Here is a 25,001-nt window from a genome sequence, read left to right as displayed (position 1 = left end):
GCTAGTACCACAATGTGCTCAAGTTTTAAGAAGAACTCAATGTGTAAAGGTCTTGTTGCAGTGTGAGTGGCTGACTGCTGAAGACTAAGAAATAGATTGTGGTCACACTTTAGTTATATGGAAATTAAATCCCCTTCCCTGTTAAAGAATAGTGCATCAAATTAAAAGATAAAGTGCATTTTACTGGTGCTCTTTATTTAGCATCTCAAAACCAGAAGACGAGTCAAAACACCAGCAGGGCACTGACAGCTTTTTTTCTACATAATTTGTCTTACCTCACTGTGTTCCGTCAGCCTGTGTTTGTATTTCTTTTTGGCATTTAGTAGCTCACAGCAGGTACCGTTATAGCGGTAAACTTGTGAAAGGACAGTCACAAATGTACTTCTTATCCAGAGGTCTTCAAAAAAAACTAAACATTTCAGAAGCACTAGAAATGGGATTGAACTTTTCTCTGCCTTTTGTTGAGCCGGCTGCATTAACTACATGTGGGGGAGAAGCGTGTGTGTGATTGCGGTTGTGTCACAGGCCTTTGCTGATTGTTTTTTTTTTTTTAAAACTACATTTCAAGCTTACTAGCGTAGACGTCGCCCACAGACTGATGATTATTCGCTGTTGGATGTTCTTGCCTTCCAACAAACTGGAAATGCATGAAACACAACAGTGTAACAATGTGTATTTCAGTTATCATAAAACAGCGCCACTATGAGGGAGAATTACACATTGTTGAGATTTTCACTTGATATGTTGATGCGTTTTCAATGATCTGATCCAACTGTACAGGGTTTGCATCATAAACCCACCTCCTGCACATGAGGGGCTGCATGGTGCCGCCTTGCATCAGGGCAGACTTTTGGGAAAGTGTGTGAAACGGCACTTCTGCAAGGGAGAAGCATTTAAATGTCGATCATGTCTTGAAACTAATTTTCACCAGATATATTGACTCGCTTCCTTTCTTTCTTGTTCTTCCTTATGTACCCATTCCCGTTGATTACTCTCGAGGCCGTAGAGGACTGTGTTGAATGTTGGCAACATGCAGAGCCCCTCGGAGAAGCAGCTTGAATGCAGAGGAACATCTCCAAAGCTTAAGAGATGGATGTGGTGCATTGCTGCAGATGTTTTCCTACTTTCAGCAGCCTCTGTATGTGTATTATGTGACGTTTCAACTGCGCACTGATCCTTTCACTGTTTGACGTTGATACCATATTTTCACTGATTTCTGTGGGTTTTCTCTCCTGTCTGCTTGAGGCCAATTTCTCAGACTCAGATTCCCTCGCCATCTGTTTAAACTTCCTGTACAGGAAACTCTGAAGTTACACAGTGCTTATGAAATGTACCTTATACCCCTCGGTGGTGTCAAACTCATGGTGAAATTCCAATTATCAAGACGTGGCTGGTTCACACTGGAGGGCATATATAATCTGTGCTGTGGTCTGGGTGAGGCAGCATCTGCTGGTGGTGCTCACCTCTTTTCCCTGTAAAGCTATTGGGTGTGATGGAGCAGCGTTGGGATACGAGTTGATGCTCGACTATCTTGGCCATTTTCCCTGTAAGAGGAAGAAGTTCTGTCTCTTCTGATTGCATCTGTCTAACATTTTTCCAGTTCTTCCCTTTGTCTAAATCTCTCTTTTCTTTTGTTGTCTCTCTGCCTCCGTCTTTGCTTTTGTCTCTGTCGATCATTCTGACCTTACCTCGCAGTTTCTCTACGTCTTTACCTCTTATCTGCCTTTACCTCTGTCTTAGACCATTACTGCCCATTTCCCCTCTTTCCTCAGGCTTTGTCTCTCCCGCCTCATCCCTCCCTACCCACTGCGTTGAGAAGGCCTTTGATGTAGGCCCGATATCTATTCACGAGGGTCATTTATCAGCACTGTCACTCTTGAAGCGGCGCGCAGGAAGGCAGATCAATAAGTTGGCTGAACGGATAGATCTCTTAAGAGTCCTCTTCAGCCTGGAGAGATAAGGGACATTTTTGAATGGATGGCACTTTTAAGAGTCACACAAGGCAGCCAGAGATGGAGCGATGAATAAAGATCCGAGTTCATCACAGCCACTATTGAAATATGCACAAGCTTTACAAATGAAAGGGGGTGCAGCATTTCAGAAATGTGTGACACTTTCCTACTAGACGGCCAATATGTCTGGAAAAGTTCTGTTTTGCTTGACAGTATCCAATTAAATGCAATTCTTACTCAATAGGATTGTTGAGGCCTAAACTGATAAAGTCTGAGAAAGATGAATTGGCAGTCAGATAAGGTTTTCTACATAAACCCCCATTTCCTTTTTTTAAGGAGCCTTCCAAATCGTTTTAGGCTGTATTCAGACCTGGCTCATTCTGCTTACCACATAGGTAGCAAGTCTTAAGACGTCTTCTAATTAGATGCATCATTGTACACTCATTGTATTCCTATCGTAGCCTTGACGCTTGCTCAAACTGTACCTATTGTCGATTTACATTACACTTATAAATGAACGAGATGATGGCAAGTACAACAATTATGCACACACACGGCTGAATTTATTTTGTGACTTTGTCCGGGCGAAGAAGGAAACATTTTCCGGTTCTACCTCCCGGTCAATTCTGACCAATAACAAAACAGTTTGCAAGCTTGTGGCCATTGTGTGAACACAAATCCAATCAAGGATTATTTGTAAACAGTATTCCCCGAATCAGAACAAAGCAAACAAACCACAGGTACATGACTACAACCTAAGTTACATGAAAGAGAGAAAGAAATGATCAGCCTTGACATTCTGGCCAACATTTGCTCACTAGCCTTGTACTTGGTTGGTGTGCAGGTGGGTTTGGATACTACGACATTACATTGCACTATACAAAACAAGGGAAAATAACAAAAAAGCAATTAAATGACAATATATAAAAGCTGATGCTGATAACTCTTTAAACTTTGATAGGTCTTTAAACTTTGATACATCTGGGAGGCAGTGGCTCAGTGGGTAGTGCTTCCGCTTGGGAACCGGAGAGTCGCCGGTTCGAGCCCCTGCCGAGGTGCCCCTGAGCAAGGCACCGAACCCTCAAGTGCTCCCCCCTCTGCGAAGGGTGGTAATGTAATGTAAGTCGCTTTGGATAAAAGCGTCTGCCAAATGATCGTAATGTAATGTAATGTAATCTTCAAACTTTGATAACCCCTTAAGGAGAACTCAAGTACTGCATGTTACTCAAAGTTTCCAGATTTAATGACAGATTCAGGATTCATAGCAGCAGATTGAATGGAATGTATCTTAATCAAGCAACAGTCTGTGTGTCTGTGTCATATACGTATAGTAACATGCCATCATGCTGCCCACGGTCACATTCTGTCACAGTCGAATGGAAATAATTCACACCACTACAGTTTTTAATAAACACTTTACGCTGCCACTGTTTTTATCCATTACACTCACTGAATGTGAATGGTTCTGAGAAATGTGCCAAGGCATCTTTTCAGCCCCAGCACGTGAATGCATTTAGTTGTTTAGAGCAGTTTACACTGGGATGAATCCAAGCGTGTTTATGTGTGAAAGCTCAAATAAACAAACCGTGTTCATAAGCTCAGTTTGTAAGTCTTCATTCATGGAGCAACTCTCTTTTTAGGGTGAAGTTTTGGAAAGGACCTGTCCATGTTCTCGAGTCAGGATGGAACGCTCATGTTTTCTCTCGTGTTCGTCTATCTGTCTCTTAGAAGGATGTCTCAAAGTTTTCTTTAACTTTGTAGGCAGGTTGGACATGATCCAAGCAAGAAGCTGTGAAAGTTTGGTACCGGCTGGCCTGATAGTGATGCTGTAATGACCTGTTTTACATTTTGGCTTTTGATTGGTTTTCACTTTTGAAACCACAAGTCGTATAATTAAAATGATTCAATTCTGCGTTCCTTGGGTCCGTCAGCATGCTTCTATATAGGATCGATATAGGAAGCCTGACAGGAAAGTTAATTTAGAGCAAAGGTGATACCTCAGTTTTCAACACACACACGCACACGCACGCACACGCACACGCACACGCACACACACACACACCAAAGAATGTGTGATACTGTTGGATACAGACACAAGAATGGCTGCAATCACACATATTCATGTATTATTGCATGGAGTGGTGTGTAGGTGGGAAGGTGTGTGTGAATGTGTTTATGGCACCCTCCTCATCTCAAGAGCAAGAGGTGCAGTTGTGAAATGTTCCCGCCGTAACTCTGCCTGTGCCGACAGCTGCTTCCACTGTTATCTTTTTGTATTTTTCAGTACCACGTTTGTCCTTTTTGATTCCATTTTGGCAAACCAGAGGACAACATTTCTTGAGATTTTGGCTGATTTAGTTTCACCAAGTGTGACTTTTCTTGTTAAGTATGAAAGTTAAGTGTTGCAGAATGCAGTGCAGGCTTCTTTAATATGTCTTTTCAGCAGAAGACCATTGATCTGTAGTTCATTAATGAATAATCTGGATCGATGTGGGCTATAATTAGGTGTTCTGCCAAGTCAGCTCCCAGGCCAAAACACACATGAATATGTACAAGTTACAAGGGTGAACTAAGTGATTGTCCTCTTCCTTAAGCATGTTTCCTGACTCATCTCTGTCCCTCTGTCCACAGCTGCTTCCTGTCACTGCTCCTAGTGGCCGCTGTTGTCTGGAAGATCAAACAGAGCTGCTGGGCGTCACGGCGGCGAGAGGTAAGCCTGGAACTAACGCTTTACATCACAGTGTGTCGATCATATTTACGCCATCCGGGTAGTTGAATCAACAGCAGATGAAGTGCATTTTGTGTTATATGCTCTTTTGCGACGCTGGGTGTAGTTCCCGTCTTTAGGTCCAATAGTCCTTGAATTGGCTTAAAAAATTGACGGATAGCAAGAATTGTTCTGCTGGAAAGTCAAATTTCTGCCATGAATCCAGCTTTTGCCCTTGAATTGAACCACATCTCTGTTGTGGATAGAGGAATGTGCCGAGGAACAAATGCTCCTTAGCTCTCTACTTACTTACTTGACCCCATCAGAATCCTTCAGAGTGCTCTGTTATCTGACAAATGAAGTGCTGGCGATTATCAGTCATCCCCTCCTTACTGCGGACTCCCCACTGACACCTCAAAACCTTCCAAAGAAATGTAACATCAAAACCAGCAGAGAAAGATTCCATTTTTTAACAAAATCCTTGAGCTACTTAAGCTGTAGGAGGTTGTGCGTCTGGCTTTGCTCTTAGGTAAAGTTATGAAAACCCTAAGAATTGAACGTGCAAAAGAATCTCTTGAGCTACGCTGAGACCAAACCACTGCTATTCCAGCTGTCTGTCTATTGGAGCCACTGCTGTGCAGCCTCCTCTCCTCTAATGATGAGTTGTTTCCTCAAGGCTCCATTTCCGGACCATTGCTGTTTCACCTGTACAGGAAGGAATGAGCTTTGTAGGACTTAATATAAACGCTCCTCTACCTTGACACACAGGACATGCGTGGATTTCTTTAGAAAACATTGGTCAATAGCATGAAAGCTGAAAACCAAAGTAAGTCACCGTGCAAGAGTTTGTGAATAGACATGGATGCAGACGGCGTTGTAGCTGCGATCCATTTTTTGTGTAAAGAGCCTCTGTCATATGTACCTTCAGCTTCAGAACTGCTGACAAGAAGATGTCAAGACCACATCTCAGTCTTCTCTTCACTCTACACAATTTGCATTATTCTTCTGCAAGCATCCGTCACGCCACACCAGGAAACACCAGATGTCATGTCTTACATAACCACTCTTCTGGTTCCATTACAGTTTTAGGAAATTACCTTTTTAGGAAATTACCTTTATATCGACCAGCCACAAAATCCACCACCAAGTGTGCGTACATTTAAGTTTTCAATTCGCTGTGGTGTGAAAGTGAAACACGTGCCAGTAAGGAAAGTTAGTTCAGAGCATAGGTGATGTCTCAGTTTTCCACATCTATTCACACGCACAACAGATGGTGTGATATTGCTTAACTAAGACACCTCTATCTTCATCACGCCTCCATATTTTCAGGCACTAATCATACAGGGTTTTCTTCTGTTTGTGTTTTATGTGTGCTAATGTGGAAAAAAGGCTGAAATTTAGTCGATAGGAACAATTATCAACATGAGGAATACTGTCAGACACAGGAATGGTTTCAGTTATTTAATCTTTAATCTAATTTGTATTCTACACTTTTAAGGAATTGTATTTCTTCCATTAGGATTATATCACAGCCCATGCTCACTTCCTTGGGTTCCTTTTTTTTGTCAGCCTCCAAACTTATCAATCATAAATGCTCCTCCACCTGAACACAATGTTCATTTTTTTAACACTTAAGTCAACAGCATGAATGTTGAAAGCAAAGGTGAGTCGATATGCGCAAGTTTGTGAAAAGATATGGACATAGACGAGATCTTAGCTGCAATCCCTGAGAGAAATGATCTTGACGCACTTCGTCTGTTGTGTAAAAAGCCTCTGTCATAGAAATCCCCCTCGTTCACTCAGTAAATGGTAAGTGGACTCTACTTTTTCAGCACTTTTCTCCAAAGCGCTTTACCCATTCATACACTGATGGCAGAGGCAAGGAGCTAACCTGTGCATCAGGAGCAGGTAGGGCTTCAGTGTCTTGCTCAACAACACTCGAGCCCAGGATGGAACCGGGAACCTTCAGATTCCCGAGCCGCTCCCACACACTCACTGCTGTGTGTGTATGGGCAATATCAAGCAGTCTGCCATCACAAGTGTGTGTGTAGGAATATTGCAGAAGTCCATACATACTTGAGAGACTAATCCATGCTTTTACCACTAGTATGCTTGTTCTTACTTCTGATCAGCCTGAGAATAGCTTAGATAAACAATCAGCCTACTGAGCGAGATCAGAAGCAGAACTTGTTACTTAAGATTTAAAAAATAACAAAGCAAGTTCGCTAATGGCAATGGGAACAAAGCTTTTGACACTCCACATTTCTAAAGTTGTATTTCCAAAGAATGGTTTTATTTAATGTCAACCACTGAAAGTATGTTAACAAAGTGCAGTGGCCATAATTCATTGTTATACTGACACATTGTTGTTGTTCTGATTTCAAGCTGCACTCAACTTCAAGTTATTAAGATCGTCAATTTGTTAGTGGAGTGAACAAAGCGTTTTGGAAACCCTGTTGTCGCAGTAAATGATTTGAAACGACACATGTCAGATTATTAAGAAAGTCAAGGAAAAAAAACAAATATTCGATTGTTTATACTTCGATAACTTATACTTGAATATTCTTAAAACTATTAAAACAAAGACGTAGCAACAGCTGACTACGCTGATGTATCAACAAATCAATCAATCAGCTAATGGATCCATTGTTAGGAGGAAATGGCTTCTGTATCAGCTTACCGGTATTAAACCGGGAATTCAGGACTTTAATTACTTTACTCTTATTTTAGATGTTATTTAAAAAAGAAAGGGTAAGATGAAAAGAAATATGACAACCAAATAATGATGAATAATCTGAGTCAGAATCAAATTAAATAAAGTAGTTAAAAGTGTGTAAACAATGTTTTGTAAACAACTGAAGTGTGGAAACTAAATCCAAGATGAAATCCGTGTTGGTAGGTCGTGGAAATCAGTAAAAAAAAAAATCCTGTCAAGAATGAGCTTGAATTGATGCGCAGAATGTACAGGTACATCATGTTCAACCGTACACACACAAACACACAAACACACACACACAGCGAGAGCAAGAGCTGTTTGAGGAGAACCATTCATCCTTAGAAAGCCTATACATGAATGGTTGATGCTGTCTGAGATGACAGGAGGCACAATAGTGCAGTTCAGTGCTACATTTCTTAAGGTCAGTGTCTCTGTAATTCCGATGGCATTTTGTGCCTTGCAGGAATAAATGGTGAACTCTGTGTCACCTCTGATTGACTAAAGGGGCTGACTGAAGACTGGCCGACTCACATGCTCCTATAAAATCAGGCTGTTTAGATGTGTGACTGGTTGATTTAGAACCCAACAGGCTGTTTGAGTGACTGTGTTGCAGCTGGTCATTGAACACAGACTGCAGTGATGTGGAAACTGTGAAAAAGTCACACTGTAGTCACACTGTATTTTCTTTTTGCATATTGAACACGGCATGAAAAATGACTAAATGTATTTTCATTTCAAGGCTCTGGACTGGCCTTTGAATACAGTGCATGTGTGTGTGCCACAGAGAGCTTAATGTTGTGCTTAATGTGAACTTCTTTGCGCTTTGTGCTTTTCACACACTTGGCATGCCCGCTGAAGAGCCTGGCAGCTTTAACCTCGCTGCCGTGTACTGCCATCACCTGTACCTGTGATGCCTCTTAACCCCCTATTTCACCCTCTACCACTCCACCTCCCGTCACACTGCCACCATTGTCCAGCACAGCCTGGAAAGAGCAATGAGGGCACCTGCTCAATAAAATCAGACTCCACGCCATCAGGTACCCACCACTGGCAATAGGTTCTGCAGTAAAGTGGTCCTTTGTGGAGACCCATTTATGCCTGCTCTTCTCTTATCAAGAAAAATATCTTGTTTTACTGCATGTCTCACTTGCTGAATGTGAAAATTGGAGACTTTGCTCCTTTAATGTTCTGTTTTCCTTCTTGAATCTCAATTTTGCTGAGGAAATGTTTCTTCTTTTACGTCTACTACAATTCTAAAATAAGGGTATGAATGTAAGCATTTATAGTAAGCATTATTCAAATTGGTAAGGATAACATCTATACATAGTATACAGACATAATTATCTAATTGTGACACACTTATTTCTTAATGAGGACATTTGTTATTTCCCCTCCCCGTGTTATGCAGAGAGTTTGTGCTGAATGGAAGAAATGCATCCTGTAAGACCAACGCATTAACCACTTACACACCTGGTTAGATGCACACCAAGTGCAGGGCTCGTAAGCCAGTGGTTAGTAAGAGCTTGGCTGTCTGTAGGTGTTCCGGGACAGGATGGAGAAGCTTTTAAGGTAGGGGAGATTATACCTAAAGGAGTTCAGAGTGAGATGGAGAAGCATTGTAGGTGACCTGTGCTCCACAAGGAGAGAAGGGGTGCAAATATGTCACCTGAAGGATCTGTTTTCACTGAGTGTGGACAGCAATGCTCCATGACTGGGGAAGAGAATTTGATCTGGTTATGTTTGTTGTTACTTTGTAAAGGCCTGCCAGGCATGAGTAGGAAATGCTATTCATAGCTGATATCCTAACGTAATATTTTTATAATGGCATAATAACATACAGAATTGTCTAGCTGACCTGTATGATGTCATTGCATCACATCTCAAAAACTGGAGATGCTCTACATGCTCCGACTCATGCAGCTCTGCTCCATGCTGGGTGGTTTCATAATCCAATCTGAAGCTTATGACTGGGCAGCTGATGGATACTGGCATCTCTGTCAATCAATGCCGCTCCCTGTGTTTCAGCTCACTGGTGAAAACTGGGTCACTGGCAACACTGTTACAGGAGGCTTCTGGTCAGTTGTTTAAAAAATCTGTTTCAATCCTGCAGTGTTTCCTTTCTCTGCTGCCAAATCCTTTGAAACATTGCGGGTAAACCTAATTTTGCAGGAAGTAGATGTGTACGCGATGCAATTCATCTTTGCAGCCAGCAGCGAACAGCAGGGAGGCGAATTAATGACTCACTCTTTCTTTAAGCATCAATGCAGCACCATAATATTTGGCAGTACTCTCTTATGAAGACACATCAGGCGAGAACATAAGTACACCTTTCTTCCTATATTCAGGAGCAACTAAGGTCTGAGTTGTCCTGCACTGTATTGATGTGCATTTAACAATGTGGTGGAGGTCATTATTATTACTTATTATTAGTAGCTTGGCTTAAGGTGCTGTAGCCTCGTTTTAATCTTCCAAGAGGTACATTTACATCTCTAACCTCATATGTCAGTTTGAATTAGGGTCGTGTCTCGACTTTATAGGCTGTGTAGTGACTTTTGGCAGCCCAGATCCTCCTCTCGCCACACCCACTGTAGGATCTGTTTTTCTAGTTTGGGTTTTAACCATAATTACCTTTTTCCTGCTCATGCGGATATGCACACAAATCAAACACACTCCTTCCTCAATACACAAACACACTCACACACAGAAAGCTAATCGCGTCTCTCTGTGATGTACACGGTTACAGTCCGTTCCAGTCTGCTTCCCCGACACCCCAGGTCCATCCGGTTCTTTTCAGCCGTGGCTCTCCACACTGCAGATGCATCCCACATTCCTTCACATTACTCATTGCTTGCATCAGCTGCATAGTGACATACATTTGCATCTATTTATGCCCACATTCACCTCGCTTGTGCTCTGCTCGATAGGAAATGTTGGTCATTGCGTTTTATGTGGTCATTGTAGGGTGACGGGAATATGAAGCCGTAGCCCTGAGGCTTAAACTCTTTACTGCTACCGGCTGCTCGTGATCTGAAACGTGTATTTGAACTTATTCTGCCGTCACAGTCATTGTAAGTGGCTCTGGATGACAGCGTTCACTCAGGCTGTAAAATGTAAATAACATGAATTCTTTTGAAAGACGGAAAGATGTTTTCAGGGTTTTTTTTTTTCCTCATCTCTCTTGTATCTGTCCAACACCTGCTGAGATTAAGAAGGTTTTTAGACAGATCCAAAACCTTCCTCTGCATCCGTACGTATTGAGAGCTGTGTATGTGTGTGGATATACGTGTATGTGTGTGAGAGAGAGAAGGACATTCAGTGCTGCAAGTTTTCATCAAAGCTTTCTTTTTGAGATCTGACAGTTCCTTTGAAGGAGTTGCAGCTGTCTGATGGCAGCAGACAGATCCGCCACAGTGGCCATTTTCTGTGCCAGAGAAAAGCCTCTGGTCCACATCAACCGCTGCAATATGGAAGCTGCACGGTCACCATTGGTTAATTGTCCCTCTCGGAAAGTTTGGATGAAGTGCAACCTCTATGGTCACTGTTCAAGGGCGTAATAAAGACGTTTTCGGCATAATTAATCTTTAAAGTTCATTTGGAAATCATGTCACCCTGGTTCATCTGCTGCAGTATCACTCCATAAATTGACATTTAAAAAAAATCCAATAATTAACAAAAGTCAACAACTAATCTAAATTGTTAGGCCTCATTTACCGACGCATTTATGATGAGTTTGGTCTTGAAGGGGAAGTAAATTGTCTTTCTTTTGCAGTTCAGTGTGGTGAAGTCTGAGACATTAACTTACACTAATGACTAATAAAACAAACAGAGTAAACCTCAAAATGGAGGAAGCCATCGTCTCAATGTGCGTCCATACATTACACCACTGCTAAAGTAAAGAGCTGATGTTGTGACACAGACTGGCTGGTGTCTGTGTGATAGGCGATTTTTCAACTGTAAATCAAGTTCTTCAATGACGTCAAATATAACTGTTGTATGTCCCAGTAATGACAAATTCAAAGTGTCATTCAGGCTTTGGTATGCAACCAACAGCAGCAGGTTTCAGTCAGAGCGACGACACGTCTTTAAATGACACAGATGATGAAAGCAGATTGGACGCCAGAGAAGAGTTAGAGCAGCCTGGCTAATTAGAGCAGAGGAGTGAATGACTGATAAATCATGATGCAAAATTCTGTAATCCCACTGTAGCTCTGCTCTTACTTTCTATTCCTTGGCCCCAGGATAAAACGTTTCATTTTCTCAGAGCACCAAAGCAAATTTCAAGGTCAGAACACTAATGGTGATGTAATAGTTGAGTCATGTTAGAGATAAAGAATTGTGGAGGCGGCAAATCATCTGCTTACAATTCATTTATAAAAGGAGTAAACACTTTAAATTGTAAAATTAATGTATGACTAATAACTGTTCTGTCACATAAATGGCAGCAGAGTCCAACCTACAAGCTAGCTACATATTAGCAGCCTATTGAACAGTTAAATTGCACAATAATGGTGAACCGTGACTTGGTTAATGGGACATCTTTGGGATTGTTGTTTTGACATGGACATCTAGTTGCTTTTCATTTTGAAAGTCTGACACGTCTTCTTGGCAGCAAAGACAGGGGGACTAGGCAATTCTACCTAGCTACCTTGTAGCTAGCTATGAATTCTGCCAACTCTCCATGTTGTGATGCCAAATAGTGCAGCAATGTCAAACTGTAGCAATACTAAAGTACTAAAGTTGTCCTTATGAGGGGCACATTATCAAGTTCAGCTATCTTTATTGAGAAAATAATTGATTGAGCTCTTGGCCAATCAGAATAGTGCATTGCAGATAGCCAGATTGATGGGACTGTGTAAACGAAAGCTAACGCATATGGATACATATGAACTTGGCCCAAAATGAATCTGCGAACATTTGATTCCATGTGATTTGTACATGTTCACAAGGCTGGCTGATCCGTCCCAGCTATAAGGCTAAAGATGGAATGTTTCACTTGTACCTGGCAGTGTAAACGTTTGATCAGATTCATTATCAGTCAGCTCTGTAAATACCTGCGACGGCGTCTCACATTGTTATATCTCCTCCTCTCGCTACAAAAACTCCTTGTGATGACAGCGTGTGGATTTGCCCAACATCTATCCCCGCCCTAGCGCAGCCATATATCACACATAACTTGACATAAATGAGACATGTATTGCGCCCCAAGGTATTGACAGAAATGTAGAGAGTGATAATGTCCCTGGTCGCTGCCTTGGCTTCCCACATGATTAACGGTGTTGTATATTCTTTACTCCACGTCTCCACATATTCTCACATATTTATTACCCCATTAAGCTGCCCCCCGCCTCCCCCCCATCATCCTCCCGCCAGGCACCTCCCCTCAACCTCCTCCTCTCGTACTCCGGCCCATAAATATGAATGTCAGCTGAGGTGTGAGGCCTGTGTTGGAAATACCTGCCGTTATGTCATAAAATGAATAAGAAGCTGCTCAATGGTCTGCGATGTACGTTTTTGTTTATTTGTTTCTCTGTAATCAGTTGTTATATGGCTTGAGGCTTATCGTTTTATTGGCGTGATGTTCAGTTCAGAACCCCCCCCCCCAAGGGGACGGACACTGTTTCACATCTTTGATGATCCTTTGAGCAAAATCATTAGTTCACACATAAAAGTTAGTAAAGAATTGAGGCAGATCAGACGGAAGATCTGAGGCCTTAAAAAGACACTGCTGCTTGAAGTGAGACCCTCACACTTGCTTTAAGTTTATGAAGCTGTGAAAAAACACTGAATGTAATCATGCTGCCGTGGGTGCAAAGTGTATTCTATACTAAGAAATAACAAAACAATGCCTTCATATATTCACATTTCACAATATTGACTTATACTTTTACTAGAATAACTTCATTTTGTGTGTTTGTTGGAGATTACATACACTACACACTGTATGTGTAGTACAGGGGGGGACAACTGTCTGTCCATATGTTGATTAGTGGATATGTACGTATGTCATTTAGGTTTTTGTTCCCTCCAACCTACAAAGCAGAAGTAGGGCCATGTTTGGTACTGAAGTCCGAAGTCGGGACAACATTGTTTTAAAATGTGTATTTAATAGTTTTCAAATCCACTGTATAATATGATAGCACGTATATATTAAGTGGATAACATACTATTTCTATAATTGGGTACATTTCGTAAATCTAGTGTTTGGGGAAGGTGTCAGCACTGGAGCCGTGTGTAGAGCACAAATGAGAGCTGGTTTGGTTGCGGCTCTACACGGCGATTCACCAGCAGTGGAAGAACAGCATAAGTCAAGTAAATCCACACCACTGTGTGTACCGTTGATCCTTTGGGCGGTTTTCACCACCCGCTGGAGTGCTTTCCGGTCTGATGCGGAGCAGTTGCCATACCATACTGTGATACAGTTAGTGAGAATGCTCTCAATGGTACAGCGGTAGAAGTTCACCAGGATCCTGGGATTACCTATAGTCACTATAGCACACACTACTTCTCATTCTCATTCACACACATACAGTGTAGTAAACTCACAGAGACTCAGACTTTCAAGCAGTCACTCAATGTTCTCAAATTTCTACTCACTCACACACACTCACAGCTCTGTAGCAGATGGTTCAGTGTGAAAGCGCAGTAGTGTGTGAGAGAGATTGGCACCGAAGCACTTTGGGTAAGCCGAGGCCAATACAACACAATGAAGATATCAAGAAGCACGTACGTTCCATCTCAAATTATTTTCCAGAATCATCAGTAATGATGAGGAGCATCCGCTCACTGTGGTGGTTGCTCTTGCACAGTACACACTGATCCCAGAAGCAGATGGCTGGATATGAGTGCAGTTTACACATGAGCAGGGAAGGAAAGACAAAAAACAACCTCTCTACCTTTTTTTGGCAGCTGTTACCTCCTTATGAAGAGCTTCTCTATGATTGTCTGCAATATATTATCAATTAAGAATTACGGGACTGCGCCGTGGGTCCCTCATGCTTGCTTGCCAGGAGTTTCGAGACATACACAGGCACAGTCTGGGGAATGAATATTAGAATGCAATTTATATGGAGCTCAATACACTGGAGCTCAACTTTTAAACTTTGACACAGAGAGTTTGATCCTGCTGCCTCTAATCTTTAGCTCAGTCGCTCAGAAATAAAGCAGCCTGCGGGGATGCAGGAATTTGTACTAATTAGTTTGGTAAATTAAAAGAAAGCACGATTGACAAAGGGAGTCACAAAAAAGACGAGAATATTAAGATTTAGACCAACAATTATTTAACACCAACATTATGACACCCTTAAAATGATCAACACACACACACACACATACACACAGACTTACACACGCCCAACCCGTATGATCCCAGTGTATGTGTTGGTATGGAATTTGATGGAATATTAATAATAAGTTGGGCTTTATCACTGGCTTATTGGGTTATCAGCTGAAATATGATGTCGTCGGTTGGTAAGATTACAATGTGTCTAAACATATTTTCCTGGGAGATGTTTCCTCTGTTTCTTCTCGGTGTGTCGACTTAATTAAAGGTCAGAATCAGCACTTGTGACAGGTTTCACGCTCTGATTTCTGCATCATATGACAGATGATTAATTAAGAAAGAAAAACAAGTTGTTATGGAGAGTTGTGAAGCCACACGTTTAAGGTCACTGTGTATAATGGCTTCAGATATACAATGCCACCAAAATACCATTGTGAATTGTCATAATACATCTAGGGAATGAGGAAATTCTGAACAATTTAATGATGTATAGCATGATGTTGTATGAAGTTGGTTGGTCCGTTGTGTACTATTCCGCATTGATTCTGCCGTGTTTGCTTTCAGGGCAGGTGATGGTGCTCAGGCCATGATAGCTGTTATGACTCAGCAGGTCCATTTTAGCTCCACATTTTGTTAGATTTGTTAAGTTCCAGTTTAGTTTTAAGAGTTTTTGGTGACCTCCATCATTTGTTTTAGTTTTTTTACTTAATTTTAGCTTATCAGTAAGAAATGATGAAGCCCATGAAAGGTCAGATAGGATTTTTTCACAAAAGTAACAAAGCATTAATAAAAATTGAAAAGCCTAAAACATAGCCACAAAAATTGTGTTTACCTAAACACCCTTCTACCCTATTTTCCATTCCATTTTCACTTCATTGTTTTCCTTTTTACAGAGAAAATACATTCTCTGTAGCCTTTGGTTGAATAACAATATAAATAACTAAATTTTAATGTCCCTTTTCGTCCAAATTCTCAGTCAGAAAATGTAAACGTAACAACTTTTTCAAACTTTTTCCACTGGTTATGCACACTTTCAAGGGAGGTCAGCTCTGTGGTCCTCCGTCAAACTATTAAACTATTTATGAAACACCAACATAAAGCAGCTAACATAGACATGATTTGTTAAAGCCCAGACACCCAGAAGTATTTAAACTGGAAGTGAAGATTCTCTGTGAAAATCAGTCTCATCTGAACGGTGCTTTGATGTCTACCCGAGGTTTGAGTTCTGCCCATGACCCTCTGTGTCATTAGGGACTTTTTCCATCAATTAGCTGTCTAAGAGGAGGGATGGCTCGTAATTGGGCTGACATAGGCTGCAGACAGGCTGTAGGGTTTAACATTAAAAAATAGCAACAACAGATTTTCATTTTCGTCTTTATTTTATTTTTGTTAGATTCGGAATGAATCTCAGTTGAGCCTCTGTGCCTCATTAAATATTTATTTTAATTGATTAATTTGATTTGATTTTTATGAATAAAAATCTTTGCTAGAGTTTTGTTTCAGTTTCAGTTAACAATAATATCCTCCTGACTCATTTGTACAGGGCAGTGGTTTGGCGATTATGCAGCCTTGCTTTATGAAATATGAAGAAGTTGGGCCTCTCCTAACTGTTGGAGACACCCTTAGCATTTTATTAACTACTTTGTAACTGTCTCTTGTTGGCAAAAGAAAATGTGGAGAAAGCAGAAATGATTTCAACTGCTCCTCCTTCTCTCTCAGAAAAAGAAAAATGCGGAAACCTTAAACTGTGATACTTAGAATGACAGAATGCTGCGTGGGTCTTTGTGGGAGATTACAGATTACACACAGGTGTTGACTTTGATTTAATACTAAAAACTGGAAGCAGTTTTCTTTTGTCATTTCACTACAAGAGAAAAGTAATTGACTCAAAGGCTGTCCTCCTGCTTCCTGTTATCTTTATAAAAAGAAATGCCTGTTCCTGTCCGTCACAGACAAAAAGCCAAAGTGTGGCCTCTTTTTTACGTGAAAGCTCATTTGAGCTGCAGTGTTTGGCTCTGCAAATCACAGTGTTGTTTGTCTTAGCTGTCGGCGACGTCAGGACATCTCCCCTCCCACCTACCCAGCTGTGGCAGAGGAGATCAGAGAGAGAGCCCTCACCTTATCTCACCCCTGGCAGAGCGCTATTAAGGGGGAGGAAACTATGTATTTCTCCCCTGTTTCTGCGGTCTCTCTCTCTGCTGGAGGTGGGAGATGAATTGCTCAAGGTGACCTAAGCTGGCGCTCTGTCTGCTCGGCCCGTCGCCCTCTTGCCAGCCCATTCCTCACACTTACCCATTCAATTGTGTTGGCAGCGCCGGCTCTCCCTCTGCCAGTCCCCCAGGCTGCAGACGTCAGAGCTGCATGCACCAGCTTCTGGGTGGAGACGCCACACCCCTCCCCCCACTCCCCTTCGCCCACCCCGCAGTCTGCTGATGTGTGGTCCAGTGTTCCTAGGAAATAATATAAAAACGCGCCATAAACTAATAACTGGGACGAGGTTGTAGTATCTCAATCTGCAAATGTAATAAAGTAGTGGTGAAAATAAATTCCCTGATACAGAAGCTGAGACGATCACTGTGAAATTTAAAACCTCTAATGTAATAATTACCCATTAATGTAATACTGTATTACATTACCAGGGAATAAATGATCTTAAGATCAGGCTTTATTGTATTTTCACTCATTCAGACCAACATTTTATTAAATCCTGTCTTTATTTCCTCATTACAATAAAAACCCTGTATTAGAACCGGAGCTTCCCTAATCCTCTGCTGTTGTCTGAAGCAGCATTTAGCCATATAATGCTTAAACTATCCCTTGAAAGCAAAACTAATGAAATTCTGCGCAGTAGCATTTAGAGGATCGGACACTAAAACTCTCCCTTGAAACCAGTTGTAATGAAACTCATACCACAGGACCCATAAACCCCTTACAGACACACAAGTATCAATGGAACGAACTGCATTACGATGATGCAATACAAAAGCTGCTTTGAAGAACACTCATCTCTACAAGGACGATATTTTGCTGGTATAATGACATCATCATTTGCCACTCTAATTGTAATCCATTTTTAAGCAGACTGACGGCCCTCCTTACCACAGTGTAGCTATTCAGCAACATGGAAAATATGGCTGCTGTTAGCGTTACAGATTGTAAGACAAATTCAATCAGGCAGGCGGACAAGAGGGAAAAATGCGTGTGGTGTTTATGGAGGCAGCAGCAGCAGCAGCAGCATCGGCGCTCTCCTGTAAAGCGCTGCGAAGCCCCTGTAGATTAACTAGAGAGATACTTTGAGATTCTATGAGAGCTGCCTTCCATCTCTCCTATTCCCTCTCTCCTGAGGTCAATGCTTCGCTGCACTGCCACGCGGAACAAAAGGCGTACTTCTGAGGTGATCAATCCTGATGTGAAAGGTAAGGAGAGGGATTTGAGATGACGGGGAGCGGAAGAGGAGAGCGATAAAGGGAGAGAACGAGTGCAGGCAGCACTGAAGGTCACTTAATACCGAAAGCTTAGAACGTTCAGGCATTATGACCCCGGCTAATGACGTACACTTGCTTAGTCAAGTTAACTAGATTCTCCTTGGACCTGACGGGATGCGGATTCATCAGAATACGATGTGAAAGAATTATCAACCACTGCAGCACTGGCAGCTGCGGTACCTCGGCAACAGAGTTTAGACCGTATTCAGAGTCGTGTTAAGCATCCCACAGCAAATCTAACAGGAGGTCCATTTTTCTGTAATATTCATCATTTTTGTTGTATACAAATGAAGGCGGACCGGCCATTCTAGTCATTCTAATCATAATCTTTGTGCAGCTCATGTGCCTGCTTGAGTTTGTATCTGTGTGTTGAGGGAGTGTGTTTGTTTACATATGCTCGTTTAGGAACAAATTAGTATTTCTGCAGCATGTGGGCGCAAACAAAATGAATACTGGATCGACTGGGTGGGTGGGTGGGTTAGCCACTTCCCATATTTTCCGCCAGCAGTGTTTGTGCATGTGTCACTCATCGCGTGTGTGTGTGTGCGTGTGCGTGTGCGTCGTCGTCTCTCGGTATTCCCAAGACGCAGCTAAAGACTCCTAATCTCAATTCTGCAGAGATGGTGCGCATAATTAGTTTGTGGATCAGCGTCGGTGTCTTATTTCGCAGAGAGCATTTTATCAGCCGGAGCCCACCGCAGTCAGGTGGGCCCCCTTCTGGCCCACTAACATCCCATCCTCCCACCACGGAACAGACACAGAGCTTATCATAGCATCTCCCCGCTCACAGCTTTCCCTTCCTTTTCCTTTCATCCGTTACCTTCTTTAATTCCATTTCTTCTTTCCTCAGTGATCTTACATCCTTCATCGTCCGAATCCACCGTGAGACAACACTACTTTGACTTTAACGGCATGTTGTGCATTAAAGCACAGACTGAACTCACAATCACGCAGCCTTATTTGTCTAAAACCAAAGGCAGCATGACACTTTGGTGTTGTGTGAAACTTCCTGCCCTCTAGTGTTTTGTTTCTCGCAGGGGAAACATACAAACTCTATCCTGCTTCAACTCTCCCTGTCTGTCCATTCCACCCCTCTGTTTGCTCTTTCATCTTTGTGTAAGCAGGTCAAATATTACGCCACACCGGAATGCAGCAGGTTCACTTTAATGAATCTCCACCGGGGATAATACCCTCATACTCTCAGGCACCTGTTGATCTGTGGATTTGAAGCTGAAGGTGTAATAACGCACTGGGCTGAGCTAACATTCCCTCATGCCTCAACACCGCACAAGCTTCATATTTGTTCACTTGGATGAACTTTCTTTTTGTTTGTTCATATCACAAATGAACCACGGTCAACTTCAAATATACCCTGAGAGCCAGCCTTAGTTTATCCAACGGCAAACCCAACTCACAGGCGGACCCGCCGGTTACACAGGCCTTTGTTTTCCTCACGGATGCCGGACTGATCGGCATTCTGGAAATCGTTGATCACTAAAGAGTGAACACTGAGTTTATTCAAATTTCTCAGGAAGGGAATGGCAGCGGGAGGCCGGCTGAAAGACAGAGGGAAGTATGGAACGGAGGAAACCAGGGAGGGGATGCAAACCTGAGGGGAGAGGGAGCGATCAAAGCCTCCTCCCTTGTCAGTATTCACAGCTTACGTCCTCGCTGCTGGAAGGATGGAAAGATGAAGCGATAGGAAAGCAGCAAGCAAACGCTGCTTCACAGACGCAGGTTTCGTCTCTCTCCCCCTCCCTCCCTCTCTCTCCCTCTCTCTCTCTGTCGCGTTCTTCCCCTCCATGCCTCTCACGCGGCAGTTTTTCCTGGGCTGATGCTGGAGGATGATTGAGAGCTCTCCCACAGACAGCATTTTTGAAACAGTCGCATCAATGAATAAACGGTTTGATGTACTGCACCCAGATCCGCACTCCTGTGGGTGTGTGCGTGTGTGTTACCACCCATCCACAAGCGCGCGTGTGTGTGTGTCTGTGTGTGTGTCTGTCTGTCTGTCTGTCTGTCTGTTTGTGTATTTCCCGCACCAGGACACTCTAACTTCATCCCCTCTTCCCCAGGGGTGAACTCTTGAGCGCCTTCCTCCCTCCTTACATTCATCATCGCTCTTCCTCCTGCTCCTCCTCCGCCTCCTCTTCCCTTCTTTCTCTATCCTCTCATTTCCCCTTCCCTTCGGCTCCCCTCCTGCACCCTTCCTTTTTCTCTCACTCTGACGCTACACTACATCCAGACTGCTCTGCCAGAATCCTCCCAGACTGTGCGTGCGTGTTTGTGAATCCATGCGTGTGTTTGCACTCAGCAGGTGCTCGTCCGTTTGTTTGTGATGTATGTGATAGTCATTTAACTCATAATTATCAAGTGGAAGTATCACTCATTGTCTGATTACAGCTGCTCAAACGTGGCATTTCCTTGTTTTTTTTTAGCCTGGAAAGCAAATGAAGACATTTAGTGTTGTTTAAAAACAACTTTGAGTTACTTTTATGTTCTTTTGTATTTGAAACTCTAATGCATTTATGTGACTGCTGCGGTTTAGAGTTACTGCGCTTTGTGTGCTCTATAATGTGAAGGCAGAAAGGATGTAGCCGCTTCCGGGGAAAAACCTTGTATCTAAGCCTTGTTTCATCTTGATGACACCATGAATTTTTAATGTAAAGATTTTAAGGTTGGTGAATTGACTCGACCCGTAGCAGAGCGCTGTGGATTCTCAGCCTGAAAGCTTAAACAAAACAAAAAAAAACACCACCAAATCTGCCGGGTTCAAATCTTTCTCCAGGGTCACTGAACAACCTTGTATTTTGACTTTTCTTCATTTTTATTTTCTCATTTTTCCTTTTATTTCATTCCCTTTCGCCTCGGGCAGTTTTAGCACCTCAGGTCCGAAAAAAACATTTCAACCAACCTAACAGATGGGGCGGAGGTTGCTTTTTTTCCTTTATCACACTGAACAAATAAGTGAGCGAGGAACACCTTGGTTGCCTTTTGTCTGTATTGTCATGTTAAAGACGGCCTTCCCTGCAGATCCAGCCTGAATGTCATCCTTAGATGTGCTGCATTCATTTTTCCCCCAATCGCAGTTACGCCACACGGAAATCCTGCACTTCTATCTCAGCTTTACACGAATATGGCCGTATAGCAGTGAGGTCAGACTTCAGAACCGTAACGGACTCCTTCCATACTGGCTACAGACTTCCTGCCTTTTTTTTCAGCTGGTCACGGTTGCCATGTTTCTGCACGTAGAAATGATTTCAGTGGCTGTTGGAGTCTGAAACCATTAGACAAACTTTTCCAGACCGGCTCTCTTACTTCTGCCGGTCGGTGTTGGGTTTCTTTCCCGTCATCACAATCAGCTAATGATATTGAGCGGAAGTCCTTCATCTCTCAATTTGGGGATTTTCATAATTTAACAGCGTGGGACCGCTCTATGTTTACATTTGAGTACGGCAAATTAAATGCTAATACGTGTTTTAATCAAGTGTGACTGTGGGAGCTTTGCGCTTGAATATCTTTGCATTCTAGTATTGTCACTTTGACTTGCTGTAAAGTTCTCTATACGTTTTTAAAGGGAATAGCCTTTGTTTTCTTTCCATGGTCGATCAAGAGTATGCATTTATGATTTGCAGCTCCATTCTACATATGGTTGCATTTAATTGGACCATTCCGATTGAAGTTGCAGTCACATTTGAGTATATGCCGTCATGCCCTTGTGCCTGCACATTTCATCTCACCGTGTGTTTGATGGAACCCATTTTCATGTGTGAATACACACACACACACACACACACACACACACACACAAACTGCAAATAACATTGTACTTTTCTCTTTTGTGTGTGTGTGTGTGTCATTTGTGTCAGCCCTGAGTGAATACATCTCATAATTAGGTTTATACTGTATATGCACAATTAAAAGGAGCTACTGTGTCAGTCTTGTATATTTGCTCCTGTCCACACACACACACACACACACACACACACACACACACACACACACACACACACACACACACACACACACACACCCCCACACACACACACACACACACACACACACACACACACACACGCTGCCCTGCAGACAACTTAAAGCCATTTTAAGAAGTAGACGCCTGCGCTGCAACACTCTAGGCTTCTGGTTATCTTCAGTGTTTGCTGCCAACTCACACACTGCATAATTAGATTTGTGCAAATTGCATTTCCTGTAGGAGTCCTTCTGTGGTGGTCATTCTTTGAATTTCTTTTTCTTTTAGTCTGTGACGGCGGCAGAAAGCCGTGAAATACAGACTGAAGTTTGGTTTTAATCCTTAGATTGAAATGTTTAAATGCAGTGCATCACACAGCAATGTAATATCAGATTTGTGACAATTAACACTGCAGAGATGTAGAGGCAGTAAACTAACTGTATCAGACCACTTGTCTCTGCATAACAAAGTAGAGTCTAACAAGTCAAGTTGGAAATGTCTAATGTGACACAAATCCCTCTTGTTGATTAGTGTATTCAGAGTGTTAGATTAGTAATATTCAGCGTAGCTGCCTGTTGTCACCACCAGCTACTGAACAGAGTGTCTGTGGGTCCTGCAAGACTCCACACAAACACTTACAAAACACTCCACAGAGATCCAGTCTGGAGCAATAACCTGCCCCTTCAACACATTCTGTATTGATCCACTCACGGATGTTTGTTCTTAATGATGAAGATTTGGTGATTTGGCTGCACAAAAGGTCTCCTTCTGAATAAATAAATAGTCCCAAATCAATGAAACTCACTTATAACTTTGCCTGCACAAAAAACAAGTTTAAACTGAAAATATACAATATTTCAGAGATCTACTCAAAGAAACTATTGTCTAGTTGTTGCTATTGCTATGATGGAGTCCCACACACTCCTTAATGTCCCAATTTGCCTGATAAGATGTACATTAAACAAATCAGCAGCAGCATGAGTCATTTATCTTGAGAATCAAATAAATAAATACAAATAATTAAAACAGAATCTAGATTTTAGAATCTGAAATCTTAGAATAGAGTAGATTAAGAACAGCTTGTTTGTTTGCTGCGTGTTTACACATACATCCTTGCATTCTTCAAATTGGACCCAGTGATGCTGACACACCACGCCTACCAGACACAAAGCTGAGCTGACTAATCACTTCACATGGACAATTATCACAGGCCCTCGCGTTGTGAACATTGCCTACCATCCACATTGCCGAGCTTTGTATAATCCCACAGGAACTTCCTATTGCACATCCAGCCATTGTGGAAGGGATCTCTCTCTCTCTCAATTGCTTCTCCCGATGGTTTCTTCCTTTTTCCTTCTTCCTTAAAGTTTTCTCAGGAGTTTTTCCTGATCTTCCTAGAGAGCTCTTGGGCGGCTTGTTGGTATAGGTTCTCAGGTGTACAGCACATTCCATTCACTTGATAAATGAAGCTGTATAGACTGAGTTAGGTGGACTGAGTGTGTACGGCAACTTTCAGGTGCTTCCCCATATGGTTTCCATCCAGTAAATCAATGATGTCGCTCTGTGGCATTCAAGCAGCGTTGCACATGAAAGAGGATGTTGTCTGCAGGCAGATTCCCACTGCTGCCTCTGCCTTACTCAGCTCATCGTATTAATATCCTGTATATGAAATTTAATTCTGCCTAAAAACGGCTCATAGGGGCTCAAGTAACAAAGAAGTAAAGAAAGATCCGGCATTTGACACGCTTAGTTCCACTCCACTCAATGAAGCGCATTCACATTGTTATTAATAGAAATGAATGATGAATCTTTTTTTTTGAGAACGGCATTATTCATCTTGGTTTCGTTCGGTTTAAGTCTTCCAATTATCATTTTCTCAATATTCCTTAGAGATAAAAACATTATCACAACATTACCATTAAAATGTTAGGAGTGTTTCCTTTGGTGAACAGAAAGCAGTCGGGGGGGCCAGTAAGGGCTCAACTCCTCCTGTCCCAGCTGTTATCACTGACAGGAGGACGGGGAGGTTTGGCAAGGTACACACCCGCAGACACACACACACACACACACAGTGATTTAATTAGTTGGCTCAACCAACAAAGAGGAAATCCATGACAGGAAAATTGTGTTTGATTCCCTCGTCGTTTCTGTTGAGAGACTCGCCCTGCAGCTATTTCTGTCACCCTGCTAAGAATGCCATCATCAGGCTTCAGGTCCAGAGTGTGAAGATGTCAATAAGCATAATCGACAACCGCGCATGAGGACAGAAACACTCGGGGCCGCTTTAATTGCACACCATTGAGTCAAGTGGAAGAGCGTCGGTATCTAATGTGAGCTTTGACCCCAGCGCAGTCGACACACACAAGTACCGGGGCATGTATGTCTGTGTGTCTGCGCTTTTTGTGTGTGTTCTCAAGCTGAACTGCAGTGTTTGCCCTTTTCCTGCACTCGGTCTCACTGTAATGAGACAGGGGCCAATGGATTGTGTCAAACTTGATTTGATTGTGTTTCTTCACGCACACACACACACACACACACACACACACACACACACACATCTGTGTTGGTTGACTCCCTTTTATGAACTGAAGCACTCAGATTCATTCCAAACAGTGGAATTGAATCCCCGGCCATTCCTCCTTATTACTCTAGTTCTGCTGTTTCTGTGGAGGTTGCAGGTGTTTGTGTTTTGTTCAAACGCGTCTTTGACATGTTTAAATATATGTTTGGGACACAGGTGTGTTGCGTTGTTAGCTGCGGCCTCCATCCTTCCTCATCCTCCACCTCCCACTTCCCTTCCTTCGTCTTCTTTTCCTCCCCGCATGATCCTTTGGTGGCGAGTCTTTCATGTCAGCAAAAACCTCATCTTCCTCTTTCTCCTATTCCGCC

The 25,001-nt window shown here is 42.4% G+C and overlaps 1 protein-coding gene across 2 annotated transcripts in view; it reads left to right on the top strand.

The window, feature by feature from the left end:
• The window catches only part of atrn (attractin), a 111,497-nt gene that overhangs the window by 68,090 nt on the left and 18,406 nt on the right, over positions 1-25,001 (top strand). For both annotated transcript variants that reach the window (XM_076146640.1, XM_076146639.1), the window contains exon 26: positions 4,584-4,662. In XM_076146640.1, the coding sequence (XP_076002755.1) occupies positions 4,584-4,662 (79 nt within the window). The remainder of the gene's footprint in view (positions 1-4,583; positions 4,663-25,001) is intronic.

This window comes from Genypterus blacodes, unplaced genomic scaffold, assembly GCF_046128005.1.
Source record: "Genypterus blacodes isolate CSIRO-AG114 ecotype Tasmania unplaced genomic scaffold, CSIRO-AGI_Gbla_v1 ptg000033l_1, whole genome shotgun sequence".
Lineage (NCBI taxonomy): Eukaryota > Metazoa > Chordata > Actinopteri > Ophidiiformes > Ophidiidae > Genypterus > Genypterus blacodes.
This window is presented reverse-complemented; position numbering and strand designations above follow the sequence as displayed.